Below are 15138 nucleotides of genomic sequence, written 5' to 3'. Positions count from 1 at the left end.
TTACTTTTTCATAGCTATACAGCCATAGTAATTTCTCTCATTCCATTTACAGTGCTTCATTTTAAAAAAGAAAGAAGTGGGGCCTTTAAGGAAGAGAATAATTCCAGAGCTGCTGGCTTGATGATTGCCAGCAGAGACTGTAAACTGCTGGCTTCTTGAGCCAGAGTGCAATGATGGTTGTTAATTAAGCTTCCGTAGCATTGACGTCAATGACAGTCATTCATTAAGCTTCAGTGGGGTTTTGAATTAGCTTTGTTCAGACTTGTGGGGTTTTGCTGGAACTCACTGGTACTCATTTGAGCTACTCTTTAAGCCCAGAACTATATGCTCTAACACAGGCGGATGAGTTGCCAGAATCATTTGCCTCAAAACTTTTAAAGGATTATAAAGACTTGCAGATAACGTATAACAGGTCAGAAAGAGAGAATTGTATACATCCTAAATATACAATTTGGAATGGAAGCTTAGAGGAAGGTCCTATCCACTCTCAAGCTATCACAATTTTGCTATAGCAAACCCATGTCCCCACTTTTTAAATAAAGGCTGTTTCAATGAGTATTTTTACATGGTGTCTGAAATCTTTGCAGAGTTACAGCTGATTGTCACATGTTCTCTAAACCTGCCATGTGGGATGTTATTACACAGAAGTGGGATTTGCTGATGACCATCAAGGAGTTGCAACACAGTAGACACATCACTTAGCCATGGCCCTGAAAACATTGCTCAGAAGAAAATGTGAGCCTCAGGTTGAAAAAAGTTTCCCCACCCCTGTTCTATAGCAATATATAAATGTGTATTCACTTACCTGATCTCGGGAATAGGGACTATCCACTCTCTGTTTGTCACCACAAGCTGCTATGAGAATATTCATTGCATCCAGCTGAAGCAACATCTCACATGCTATTGTATCAAAAAAAGTAATGTTGGCAAGTGCTGCTGAAGCCAGCAGGAAAACCTCTCCAGAGGTAGCCTCTTGGCACAGTTCTAGATATATACAAAACAAGGTGATGAAAATATTAAATTAGAACCACTGGATTATCCAAACAAATTTCTGCTAATGTTTATTAAACTAGCTAGGAGGATCAGGTCCGGATTTTCTTTTAGCTTTCCTTTGCATTCCCCTAACCTATTAGTTTCCACCTTGGTAACCTGATTTACCCTCCGGTGAAACCCAAAGCATCGCTATGTGTACAGCTAATCACTTCTCTCAGTTTACTTTGTGTGTATGAAATTGAAACTGGCCACTCAGCTTTCGTGCAATACTGGTAAGGATGAAATCAAGAGAAAGTTAAATCAAAATGCACTTAAATCAGGAGTAGCCTAAGTGGTGTTTTCTAGATGTTGCTAGACTAGTGGACTACAACTCCCATCATCCCTGACTGTTGGCCATGCTGGCTGGGCTGATGGAAGTTGTAATTCAATACCACCTAGAACAGAGTTTCCCAAACTTGGGGCTCCAGCTGTTGTTGGACTACCACTCCCATCATCCCTAGCTAGCAGAACCAGTGGTCAGGGATGATGGGAATTGTAGTCCAAAAACCTTTGGAGACCCAAGTTTGGAAACCCTGATCTAGAAGGTACCACATTCCCTACCCCTGCTTCAAATGCTTGTCTGTGCCTGTAAGTTGTGCTGGTTTCTGTGGAACTTACCTTTACCTGTGGATTGCATCCTTACACTCCAGTCCAGTGAGGGTTTCTTTTATGGCTACAGAGTTTCCCTTCAACAATTTACATTTTCTTTTTCAATAGAGAGGCCTGATCTATGTCCACAAAATGTGCAAGCTGATGGAGTCCCCCAATTAAAACAAATGGAAAAGCCTGAATAGTCAAGAGCTGCATGCTTGTTATCAGAGCATGCACCAAACTCTCAGGACACGATTAAGTCTCTTAAGTGCCACAGTCTACTTTCTCTTCCCCCTTGTTGTTGTTGTTTAGTCGTTTAGTCGTGTCCGACTCTTCATGACCCCATGGACCAGAGCACGCCAGGCACTCCTGTCTTCCACAGCCTCCCGCAGTTTGGTCAAACTCATGCTGGTAGCTTCAAAGACACTATCCAACCATCTCGTCCTCTGTCGTCCCCTTCTCCTTGTGCTCTCCATCTTTCCCAACATCAGGGTCTTTTCCAGGGGGTCTTCTCTTCTCATGAGGTGGCCAAAGTACTGGAGCCTCAGCTTTAGGATCTGTCCTTCCAGTGAGCACTCAGGGTTGATTTCCTTCAGTATGGAGAGGTTTGATCTTCTTGCAGTCCATGGGACTCTCAAGAGTCTCCTCCAGCACCATAATTCAAAAGCATCAATTCTTCGGCGATCAGCCTTCTTTATGGTCCAGCTCTCACTTCCATACATCACTACTGGGAAAACCATAGCTTTTACTATACGGACCTTTGTTGGCAAGGTGATGTCTCAACTTTTTAAGATGCTGTCTAGGTTTGTCATTGCTTTCCTCCCAAGAAGCAGGCGTCTCTTAATTTCGTGGCTGCTGTTACCATCTGCAGTGATCATGGAGCCCAAGAAAGTAAAATCTCTCACTGCCTCAATTTCTTCCCCTTCTATTTGCCAGGAGGTGATGGGACCAGTGGCCATGATCTTTGTTTTTTTGATGTTGAGCTTCAGACCATATTTTGCGCTCTCCTCTTTCACCCTCAATAAAAGGTTCTTTAATTCCTCCTCACTTTCTGCCATCAAGGTTGTAGCATCTGCATATCTGAGGTTGTTGATATTTCTTCCAGCAATCTTAATTCCGGCTAGGGATTCATTCAGCCCAGCCTTTCGCATCATGAATTCTGCATATAAGTTAAATAAGCAGGGAGACAAAATACAGCCTTGCCGTACACCTTTCCCAATTTTGAACCAATCAGTTGTTCCATATCCAGTTCTAACTGCAGCTTCTTGTACCACATAGAGATTTCTCAGGAGACAGATGAGGTGATCAGGCACTCCCATTTCTTTAAGAACTTGCCATAATTTGCTGTGGTTGACACAGTCAAAGGCTTTTGCATAGTCAATGAAGCAGAAGTAGATATCTTTCTGGAACTCTCTAGCTTTCTCCATAATCCAGCGCATGTTTGCAATTTGGCCTCTGGTTCCTCTGCCTCTTCTAAATCCAGCTTGCACTTCTGGGAGTTCTCGGTCCACATACTGCTTGAGCCTTCCTTGTAGAATTTTAAGCATAACTTTGCTAGCATGTGAAATGAGTGCAATTGTGCGGTAGTTGGAGCATTCTTTAGCACTACCCTTCTTTGGGATTGGGATGTAGACTGATCTTCTCCAATCCTCTGGCCACTGCTGAGTTTTCCAAACCTGCTGGCATATTGAGTGTAGCACCTTAACAGCATCATCTTTTAAAATTTTAAATAGTTCAGCTGGAATACCATCACTTCCACTGGCCTTGTTATTTGCAGTGCTTTCTAAGGCCCATTTGACTTCACTCTCCAGGATGTCTGGCTCAAGGTCAGCAACCACACTACCTGGGGTGTATGAGACATCCATATCTTTCTGGTATAATACCTCTGTGTATTCTTGCCACCTCTTCTTGATGTCTTCTGCTTCTCTTAGGTCCTTACTACTTTTGCCCTTTATTATGGTAATCTTTGAACGAAATGTTCCTTTCATATCTCCAGTTTTCTTGAACAGATCTCTGGTTCTTCCCATTCTGTTGTTTTCCTCTATTTCTTTGCATTGCTCGTTAAGAAGGCCTTCTTGTCTCTCCCTGCTATTTTTTGGAAATCTGCATTCAATTTCCTGTATCTTTCTCTATCTCCTTCACATTTTGCTTGCCTTCTCTCCCCCGCTATTTGTAAGGCCTCATTGGACAGCCACTTTGCTTTCTTGCATTTCCTTTTCATTGGGATGGTTTTCGTTGCTGCCTCCTGTATAATGTTACGAGCCTCCATCCATAGTTCTTCAGGCACTCTGTCCAGCAAATCTAAATCCTTAAACCTGTTCCTCACTTCCACTGTGTATTCATAAGGGATTTGATTTAGATTGTATCTTACCTGTATTTTTCCTACTTTCTTCAGTTTAAGCTTGAACTTTGCTATAAGAAGCTGATGATCTGAGCCACAGTCTGCTCCAGGTCTTGTTTTTGCTGACTGTATAGAGCTTCTCCATCTTTGGCTCTTCCCCCTACCCATCCCTAAAATTATCATGGCCACTTATATGGAATTTGATTAAAATAAATCACATGCTTGTCCAGCGTTGAAAGCTTTTTGCTCTAAAAATCTGCCCTGCAGATTTCCTTTTGTTTAACATAACACTTATCACTAAAAGATTACAACATCACCCCAGAAATCATCCACTATTTAGCAAACACATTGCATTATCATTTTCTGAATTGCTTATTAATATTTATTCTAGAAGCATTTCTATTTGTATTGCCACAGATAGGAAGATAAATCATGAGCTAAAGTCCCTGTGAGCAGACTTCATTAGTGGCCCTGGGTTACTACACTTAGCAGCCTGCATTGGATGTTGTTCAAGATGATGTTATAATACTAAATAAAATGTGATTGTATGGACAGATGGGTAAAACTAATTGGTCTGTAAGAGTGTAATTCTGCAATTTATCTTACTATCGTTACAGCCATGCATTTGGGATCTAATCCTTTCCCCCCACCCTCCCTAGAAGTTCTCTTAGAAATGCTGCAGACACAGCTATTGTTATCATAACCTTTTAAGTGCCTTTTAATTCCTGTTGCACATATATTTTAACTCACCCAGCAATTGGATTTCACCACAGTTTAAAGATTAAATATATGAGTAAAGTAATTTAATTGTTCAAGCTATAAATATGATAGAGAAACTGGTGGTTGATTGGTGGAAATGTTTATCTACCCCACCTCCAGATAAGTTGCAGCCTTTTCTGTCTATCTTGCCACATCTGTCTAAATCAGGTGTTGCTTGGGAACAGGGCTGGATTTAGGTGTGAAGAGACACTGAACTACTGAAGGTAATGGGCCCTTTATATGTCCAGCTGTCCTTTGTCAACAACAAATTGTCACTGTTTTTTGTGTTGAATATATGCTATATGGTAATTTATGGACCTAAAAGCTATATAAAGCCATTTGCACATAAGAAAATATGTATTTTATCAGAGTAATTGTTGAACTGAAATACAATTAAGAAGTTGCTGTATGTAGGTTTTATTTTATTTGTTTTTTATCTTATATTTTGGAAATGTACACCCAGGGTTTTTTCCCTTTAAATTTTTTGGGGGCCCACAAGAGAGTGGGGCCCTAAACTAGTTTAGCTTATATGTTTATCTTGTTTAGCTTATATGTAAATCCAACACTGGGTGGGAACAACAGAAAAATATCTAAATCTCTCCATCATAATCCTGCCTGCAATTCCTCATCCTCCAGTGTGGCTACAACTGACATGTTTAAACTATGTGTTCTTTATAGCCAGCAGCATCTCTGGTTGGAAATTCTGAGGTTAATGGAAACATAGGGAGTATGCCTGTTGTGCTATCTGAGCATTATATGCCCACAAATCCTCAGACACAAACTCCACGAATTCAATGATATACAAGATGCTGCCTTATATACTTTTGACATAAGGTAAAGGTAAAGGGACCCCTGACCATTAGGTCCAGTCGTGACCGACTCTGGGGTTGCACGCTCATCTCGCTTTATTGGCCGAGGGAGCCAGCGCACAGCTTCCAAGTCATGTGGCCAGCAGGACTAAGCCGCTTCTGGCGAACCAGAACAGAGCATGGAAACGCCATCTACCTTCCCGCCGGAGCAGTACCTATTTATCTACTTGCACTATGCTTTCGAAATGCTAGGTTGGCAGTAGCAGGGACCAAGCAACGGGAGCTCATCCCGTTGTGGGGATTCGAACCGCCGACCTTCTGATCGGCAAGTCCTAGGCTCTGTGGTTTAACCCACAGCACCACCCACGTCCCACCACTTTTGACATAAAGGTAAAGGTAAAGGTACCCCTGCCCGTACGGGCCAGTCTTGCCAGACTCTGGGGTTGTGCGCCCATCTCACTTAAGAGGCCAGGGGCCAGCGCTGTCCGAAGACACTTCCGGGTCACGTGGCCAGTGTGACATCGCTGCTCTGGCGAGCCAGAGCTGCACACGGAAACGCCGTTTGCCTTCCCGCCAGTAAGCGGTCCCTATTTATCTACTTGCACCCGAGGGTGCTTTCGAACTGCTAGGTTGGCAGGCGCTGGGACCGAGCAGCGGGAGCGCACCCCGCCGCAGGGATTCGAACCGCCAACCTTTCGATCGGCAAGCCCTAGGCGCTGAGGCTTTTATCCACAGCGCCACCCGCGTCCCTGGACTTTTGACATAGTCACCACCTAATGGCCAGTTTCAAAGCGTTCAAACGTGATGAGTGCATAATTGTTACTAGTGAATTTGAAATTTCTACAAAAGCACACAATACAGGATGGGGGGGGGGAGGAAGACAACAAGAGTGCAGCCTAAAGAGAAAACAAACTAACAAGCAAAATGGACAGTAGTCAGTTAAGCCACTATCGAGAGGAAATGACATTAATGAGATTAACAGAGTAATTATCTATTCATGGGGAGTGCGGCTGATGGGTCCTGGGTATCAACATAAGTGCTGTTCTGCCAGTGAAGAGGACCTTTTTTGCTGGGAAAGCACACATGGCTTGTAGACTACTGGAAAGCACTGCATGCATAGATGTACTGCCAGGGGGCAGGGCCCAGAATGACTTGCATACTAGGGAGTAGGGTGGATAAAAATCAATGGTGTTTTTTAAAAAAATATTCAAATAAATCAGATTTCTTTTATTTAAATCAGGTTTTTAAAAATTTAAATCAGATTTTTTTTTAATTTAAAAATTGTTTAACCACATCAGTTAACAAACATGGATATATATGCTCAGTGTTTGTTTTTTCGGGGGGGGGGGGGGACGCCGGGGTACACATACCCCTAAACATTTTGTGAATCTTTGTACTTTTGTCCATTTACTGTATTTATTTTTCCCGATTTGAACTATAAAATGGTGGTTTTCTTGAGTCAAAATGAGAGTACCCATAAACATTTTTTTTTTAAAAAAGCACTGTATATACTATAATGTTATTGTTTTAGTTAAATAAATTGTTTAAATTGTATTAAGGAAATGATTGTTTTTCTCCTTCCAATACAGTACAACAGAAAAGATGTCCAAATATAAATAGTTAACTTGTTAAACCTCACAATAATTTCATAATTATCTGTCTATGCATATCTAATAGTATAACCAAATCAGTAATTTTTGATATAACTGTAAAAACTACTCTGAAACTTTCTTATTCCAAAAACGAAACCTTCATCTGGTTATAAATATTAAGATTATACCAGCAAGAATGATTCTTTTTGTAAAAAAAAGAGATTTAAATCAAGTCTTACTGACTAGTGATTTAACTCGATTTGATTTAAATCGATTTGATTTAAATCAAATCCACCCTGCAAGGGAGTGGTGCCTTATAGGGTTCCACCACTCACCGCACATTTAAAGCACACACAAGAATAATGTAGTTTACCTTTCACATAGCTACATTTCCCAGCACTTTTAACAATCTACAGTTCTCAGGATTCCTTGGGTGGGGGTCTGCTTTAAAAGTATGGTGCGTATGCAACCATACATATCTAAGAGTGTTCTGTATACACCTAGGAGCAAGTCCCATTGGACCCGGTGAGACTTGCTTCTGAGTATAGGTACAGAGGATTGTGCTCTTAATACAGGGCTGACTCACCTATGAGGCAGACGGAAGCAGCCGCCTCAGGTGGCAGAATCCCATGGGGCAGCATTCTCTTGGGTGCCCCACCCATCCTGCCACTGCTGCAAATCTCGCCAGGAGATCTCTTGAGAACTCACTGAAAGCCACCTCCAGGGACAGCAGGCAGGTGGGGGCAGCACCTTTCCACTTTGCCTCTGTTAAGAGTTTATATTACAAACAGATAAGCCTGCCCTGGCTGGCAGAATAAGCCAGTACTTTCATTCTTTAAAATTGCAGAAGCAGCAGGCTAGGAAGCAATAGTTGAGTCAAAGCCAAAGGTCTCTATTTTTCTGGCAGCCTGGACTTGAGGGAGTCTTGCTAGCTAGCTCCTACTGAAGACTGGAAAACTGAAGTAGTCGACATTCCTTAGCCAAAAGTCTAGATTATCTATTTATAGGAATTTGAAACTGATATAATACCAAGCCCTAATTCAAGATACAGTAGTAGGAAGGGGCAATTAGCACCATGGCATCTTCAGGGAGGAAGACAAAAAAGAACACTGACACCTGGTATAACAAAAGATAAAACTTCGGCATTTATATGCATTTCCCACAATTTAACCCTTAACTGTCCAAGCCTCCGTGACAGCATCATGGAATTAAATTCTTATAATCAGTTTCAAAATCAACATCCCTTAAGTTTGCTGCATTCTTTTCCAGAAATTTTACATTTGATCTCTGACACTCTACTTACGATTGAAATTACCGAGGCAAATGGTAAAATTGCAAATTAGGTCTATGGAAGCAGGTTCCTTTTCCCTAGTTGCTCATAACCAGCTTGTACAGAGTACTGTAATGTGAAGCAGTCAGGTATACATACTAAGAAGGGCTGTGACAATCTCTTCCATGTTCTCCAGGAAACTGCTGAGATGATGAGTGATGGTGAGTTGAGGAGATGTAATCTGAGCTATTACTGCTGCTGCCTCTGCATGGGTAGCTTGGGAATGGGTATTGTCCGTAAGGATGTCAGCTAAGCATAATATTCCATCAACCTAGGAAGAGGAAAAGGTAACAAAGCTATCCACAGTATGTTTTAACAACAAAAATAAGTGTGACATTTCTTTGCGGAAAGCCTCCTTCCTTCCTGAAAGCATACGAAATGAGAGAAATCTGTCAGAAACAATGTTTTCAACATGAAGAGCACAGCTTGAGAGGGCAAGCGGTATACAATAATTGTGAATAAAAGGTCATAACATCACTATGGCAGAAGGCAAGTACACCAGTCAAATCTCCCATTTATCCCTGTCTCTCAGCACAAACTGCACACAACTAAGACATCATAGGGACCATGTACAGGTAAGAATCAGGTCTATCCCAACTACTACTCTGAGCTTGCTGCTTAATTGGGGCTGGAAATAGATATATAAGACCAATACTAGCTCATTCTACTTACCCACCCAGTTCTGAGGAAGGCATTCTCTCCACACACAAACCAAACAGAGAATTGTATTCTTATTTACTAGCAAGAATTTTCCACATCAACCAGCAGCAAGGTTGATAAGGAAGAATCTGGCAAGATCAGGAATGCCCTTCAAGTCCTATTCAGGCATTCAACGCACATAAGGATTGCAGAGATGAGGACCACACTTCATCACACTATGTCCACTCCTACACCCCACACTGGCCCTTCTTTAACACTGCAGGTTCAGAAACAGTTTATCAAACATGAGGTCTCAGGGCAGGGCTGTCCCAGCCATTAGGACTCACAATTGCATTTCACAGGAACTGCCTATGCATGTTGGCAGGCCGCCCCTCTTCCAAACATGCTTGAGAAGGGTCCTGAATGGAATGGAACAGTGGGTGGGTATACAGTATAAGTAAGCAGAGCCCCACTCTCCTGTTTCATGTGCTGAACACCTGAATAGGCCTTCAGTTATACGTTTAACTAAAAATGGATGAGCTCTTCAAAAGGTTGCCATGCAGTAACTTGAAAATACCTGGGATAATTTATCCTTTTTTGAGGATCTCGGATAATTTCTGAGGCCTCTAAAAATATGTACTTATGGTGTCCATCTCCCACATTCTTGGACTTTGCCCCTATAAAAATCTCACCCCACCCTAGGGGCATTAGAAAACTCCCAGGGTGTGGGAGGGACCTATTCCCCACCCACCCTTAGCAAGCCATGTGCCCCCTCCCCTTACCCTCAGGGATCCCGCAGGGCTTTCTTCCTGAAGCAGGGTAACAGAGCTGCTTCATGTATTTGAATGAAATCCAATGAGGAGTGAGTGGGAACTTAGTCTTTTGCACCTGAAATTTCACCTCTGCAGTCTCCAACTGCAAACTAATGCCACTCCGTTAAATTTCCCTTGGAATGTGGGGAAGATATCAGTTCAGATTGTATCAGTTCAGGTTCTAATCTAATCTAATAGCAGAGAAGAATTTGGGAGGTGTCAAAAGCCCATTTCACCTGTGAGGTGGCTTTAACAAGCCCTCAAAAGTTTTGAACTGGCTCAGGAGAACTTCACCTGCATCTCTATTCTCAACACTGATTTCCCCCTCCCCCACCCGCTGCATCTCCATCTTCCTTTGGCACAAAGTTCCATTATGAGCTCTTCATCACACAGCATTCAGTGCGTATGTTCAAAGTGTCTCCTCAGTCCTTGTCAATATTTAATGTTCTGTCATTCATCTCCTTAAATTGTTTGTTTAAAGCTTTTGTTGCTCTCATTTCAGTTATTTATTAATACACAATGCCAAGTTATCTTAATTAAATGTCCCTAGCTGGACATAAATTAAAGCATTCGGTTTCTGCTGTCAATAAGAACATGGTATGAGAAACACTATCAGGCTTATGAAAGGAAGTGTTTTTATCTTGGAGATAGTTATGAATACACAGAAGATAAATATATCACTGGGATATTTATTTTACAGAATACAAATAATGTTCAGCATGGGGTGTTCAGAAATGAAAAAGATAGGATGTTTCCAGCATTCATTTTTGGAGGGACAAGATTTCAACATCCATCTACTTACCACAAGAGATGTTTCTCTAGTCATGGCAAGACTGGAGGTCAAAGCCAGCCTTTCACATAATTCATTTTGCTCCAATGTATATTTTAAAAATTCCGACATTACAAAATATTGTGTCCTCGCAGGCTGATTTATGATCAGCAAATATACGCGCTTAGATACTATAATCATAAAAAGGACCTGGTTTTGTCACCTTGGAGTCACCTTTGAAGTGCCAAAACCGATTCTGGGCCTAAAATGGATGCTCAAGGGCAAGTCAATAACTTGTATTTTTAAAAGGGTGCCAAATAAATTGTACTGTTTGTCAATTGGGAAAACTATAGTTGTTGGGTAGCATGCATGTTTCATTAATTGTGAATCTCCAGGCCTCGCCACTCATCCTTCGAGACTTGCCCAAGGCTGCTTCCCTCACCAGCACTGCTCCATGCTCTTCTAGCTTTTGCCTTACTAAAATGTGTCCTTTTTCCTTTCCATTTTCAAAACTTTATTATAAAGTTGAAATAACAGTCCAATAAGAACTGTGATAATGACTCTGGCTTTCCAGCTGGAGGATGGAGAAGTGTGTGTATATACTTCCAACTGGAATGTAGCCTACTGTACAAAGGTAAAAGCCATACCTATTGTCCCAGCCACTTTTATCTTGGGGCCCCTCCCCTACCCCTGACATGTGGCCTCCTATGAGGTTTGTCACAAAGGAATGTGGCCCTTGGACTGAAAAGGGTTCTCTACTCTGATGTAGACAGTGCTGAGCTAGATGGACAAATGTTGTGCCACAATATAAGGCAACTTCCTTTATTCCTAGGGAAGACATGCCATTGTGGACTAGGACAAAATACAGTTGTAGAACTAGGTCAGCCCTGTATAATTTAAGACCCAACAAACTGTAGATCAGTCCACCAGACATGCCTTGCAACCCACTAGCAACTTGAGAATCTCCCTACTTTTGTAGTTCTAGGCAGATTGCAAATACAGGCAATCTACTGAAGCCTAGTGGACTACCATACATGCCGTATAGAGACGGATGAGTCAATCTGTTGATGATCTGGGCCACTTTTGCATGCATTCGCCTGTAGGTCCATTGTTGCATTTCATTTCTGTGTTAGAATGATCCATATTATGAATATGTGAACCAAAATGGAGCAGAGACATAAGCAGTGGAGGTGCAGGACTAAACCAAGGCATCTTGCCTCCTGAGGCAGAGCAGCAAACAACACTTCCTTCAAATCAAGATACCTAGTACAGGTGTGCAGTGACCAGAAGATTCTGTTCAAACCCCAATTCAGAGTTCAGAAAGTAGGCCATCTAAGTTTGAGGCACTTTATACAATTCCTAATTCAGCTCAGGGTCTGTCCAAAGACAATTAATTTCTCTTCTCCCTCCCCTACCCCATTCACTATTGCAAAACCAACTTTTCCCCTTCTGAAGCCCATATATATATATTGCTTTTGACAGAAGTGGATGAAATATGCAGACATGCTAACTCCTTGAGTGGTTAACACCTGCCAAATTAGTTCTATTAGCTTTTGTGCTGGACACTTTAAAAAAGATTCACTTTCTGAGTAAAATTATTCCCTCTGATTACAAGATTGTTCTGTCAAGAATCGATGGAGCTTCCTCTCCCCTTCTCCACCCCCTGGTGTTTTGTGTTGTGTTGTAGAAACATCTATAACTTTTTAATTTTGGAGCAGAAACAGATGGAATCTGTAGAGGAAGTTTTCCCTTCTAAGAGCATGATTTCTTCCACATTTCAGAAGGATCACTGCAGGGTTTTCCCTGCAAGGGCAACTGTTGCCCTTTTGGTTGGGTAAGAAAGGGGGTCATTTAAGTGTTTTGTGAGCAATTAGTCTGAAAATTGCAGACATCGGGGAGCTGCCCCCAGGTAAGGGACCTGCAACTTTCATTCCCTCTAATTACAAACTCGATGTCTCAGACACAGCAGAGCTTTCCCTCTACCTTCTCACTCTGCTGTTTGCTTTCCATTTCCATCCCATCCTACCCTGGTATTATGGAGTTATAATAAGCTGAGAGACATTATTTTTGCTTTCAGTACATGCTTGTCTACAGCATTTTTCAAAATGTCTGGATTGCCAAAGTGCCACAAAGCACTTCAGGGATCCCTGCTTCAACATGTGCCACTCATACAGAATCCCTGCTTCAACTTGTGCCACTCATACAAATCTCATGTTGCCATTGCTAAGCAAAATGTTAGCCCACTTAGCCTTGATATTTGTGATCTGTTGTGATCCAATGTACATTGTACTCAAGGCTAGCCAAACTATACTGGCACCTGAGGCAGAGAATCCCACAAGTACCAGGATCCTTCCCTACTTAAATAACTATTAAAATTACTAATAATTTCCTGCCCTTTCACAACACCAAAAACATACTGGGCAACTGCCTCACTCTGCCTAATGGTAGAGATGGTCCTGGCAAGAAGCAACAAATAGCAACAGGGGCCAACACCTCCAAAACCCTCCTGCACTCTTCAGACACAAATTCCTGCCTTTATCTAGTCTGAGTGCTCCACCTCAAGATGCAGGTAGTGTCACCATTGCAGGGGCTGGCCCAGCAATAAGAAAAAGGGAGGAAATAGTAGAGAAATGACGGCACGCCCTTAGAACCAAATGGATCAGTGGCTGGTTCAAATCATGGATGAATAAAGTAGTGCAAAGGCTGCCAAGAAACAAATTAGTCTCAGAATAAATGGGTTTATCCTGGATACCCAGGGGATACTGTTGAAGGCTCTGGCTCACAGGTAAAGAGGCACACTGGGGGAAATAATAATTTAGGAGAAATGTCTATGTATTCTATGCCATTAAAAATGAAGACAAGAGAACAGTATCTTTTATGCAGGGGAACTGATAAAACAACGATTTCACTGGTGATGTTTCAGGATTTTATTGCAGAGGCAAAACCCCTTAATACTTGCTAACGTCACCCTGGAAAGGTCAATTTTGTGGGTAGGGGGGCTGGTCATAACCTAGGAACCCTGACTTGAAACATGCACAATTGCTAATGTTGCTGATAGAGCAATGGCAATTCTTATGGTGCTTATTCGTATGATGTCTTATTGTGATCGACAACTGCAAGGAAACCTGATCAAGTAACAGAAGAAAATAGATTGGACCCTTCTCCTCCTCCTCTGTCACACACCCCATTTTCAACTTCTGGGTATGCTATATCGCAAGTTCAAAAAATGGGAAGTCTAATGTGGTATTACATAAGGAGGAGCATTTAAAGCATCACCAGCAACCTTACAACTAGAATACTTCACTACAGACAGAGGAGCTACTAGAATACAGTGAATACCAGAGGCAAGAGGATATATTCACATTCTGGACACTCCAGGAATTTGAGGATGGAAAGCACACTTTTATTCAAGGCTGGCTCTACCATGTACTTCCATCATCCACACAGGGCAACAAGTATTGTACAAATTCTGTGTCCATCTACTGTACCTTTGGCCTCTCTATTATATGGAGAAGACCAACTACACACTCTGAACAGCTACCTCACACAGCACATAGTTAAAGTACGGCTCTCACTCCCCCAGGAGGCTGTGATGGCTGCCAATTTTTATGGCTTTAAAAGAGGATTCCATGATTTCATGGAAGATCAGGCTACTGGGGCAGTATGTGTCTAAATACCAGTCACTGGAAACCACAGGAAGAGGGAACGCTCTTGTGTACAAGTCCTGCTTGCAGGTTTTCAGCAGGCATCTGGTCAGCCTCTGTGAGAACAGAATGTTGGACTAGATTGGTCCTTGGCCTGATCCAGGGTGGCACTTCTTATGTTCTTATGCCCATTTTTGCATGTGGCCCCAGGAGGATGCCCAGAAAGTCAGTCTGAAAAAGGTTCCCCATTCCTGTTATACATCAATAGTAAGATTGAAAGATATACCACTGAACTACAATTTGGACTCATCACAATTTAGAAGTAGCTTTGCCCTACTTCCCAGTGTTATAGATATCACTCCTTCACCAATCATTTCAGATACATTTTTTATGTTCTTAGGAGTCTAGTTTATTATAAGATTTAGATCTCTTTATTCAACATTCCTGGCTGTTTTACATATCAGTAAGATATCAATAACACAGCAATCTCTTTCAATCATTCAGGGAGATCTCCTTTGAGGTGACAGATTTGCTGACATGCTGCATTTGGAAATTAGGACTTTGTTTAATAGTAAGAATGGATCTAAGAGAATGGACCTTCACTTGGCTACCTAGCAATAAATCAATGCTTCTGGTCCATCCATAACAACTTGCTTTAGGATGCTTTCCCTCTTCCTTATTACAATGATGCAATAAACTAAGGTGTACTTTATACTATTTTGGCCTGATCCTGAAGTGGTGGGGGGGAGGAACTCTACTAGGCCACAACCATTTATAAGTGTCCAATAATAAATTTAAAGAGGACAGGAGAACAATCTAA

The 15138-nt window shown here is 41.9% G+C and overlaps 1 protein-coding gene across 3 annotated transcripts in view; it reads right to left on the bottom strand.

Annotated features, from left to right (window-relative positions):
• INSC (INSC spindle orientation adaptor protein) overlaps window positions 1–15138 on the bottom strand; it is a 155457-nt gene that overhangs the window by 19561 nt on the left and 120758 nt on the right. For all 3 annotated transcript variants that reach the window (XM_083713070.1, XM_083713069.1, XM_083713068.1), the window contains 2 exons: window positions 8554–8725; window positions 806–984 (listed from right to left, as the gene is read on the bottom strand). In XM_083713070.1, the coding sequence (XP_083569196.1) occupies window positions 806–984; window positions 8554–8725 (351 nt within the window). The remainder of the gene's footprint in view (window positions 1–805; window positions 985–8553; window positions 8726–15138) is intronic.

This window comes from Podarcis gaigeae, assembly GCF_964106915.1.
Source record: "Podarcis gaigeae genome assembly, chromosome: 1".
Classification (NCBI taxonomy): domain Eukaryota; kingdom Metazoa; phylum Chordata; class Lepidosauria; order Squamata; family Lacertidae; genus Podarcis; species Podarcis gaigeae.
This window is presented reverse-complemented; position numbering and strand designations above follow the sequence as displayed.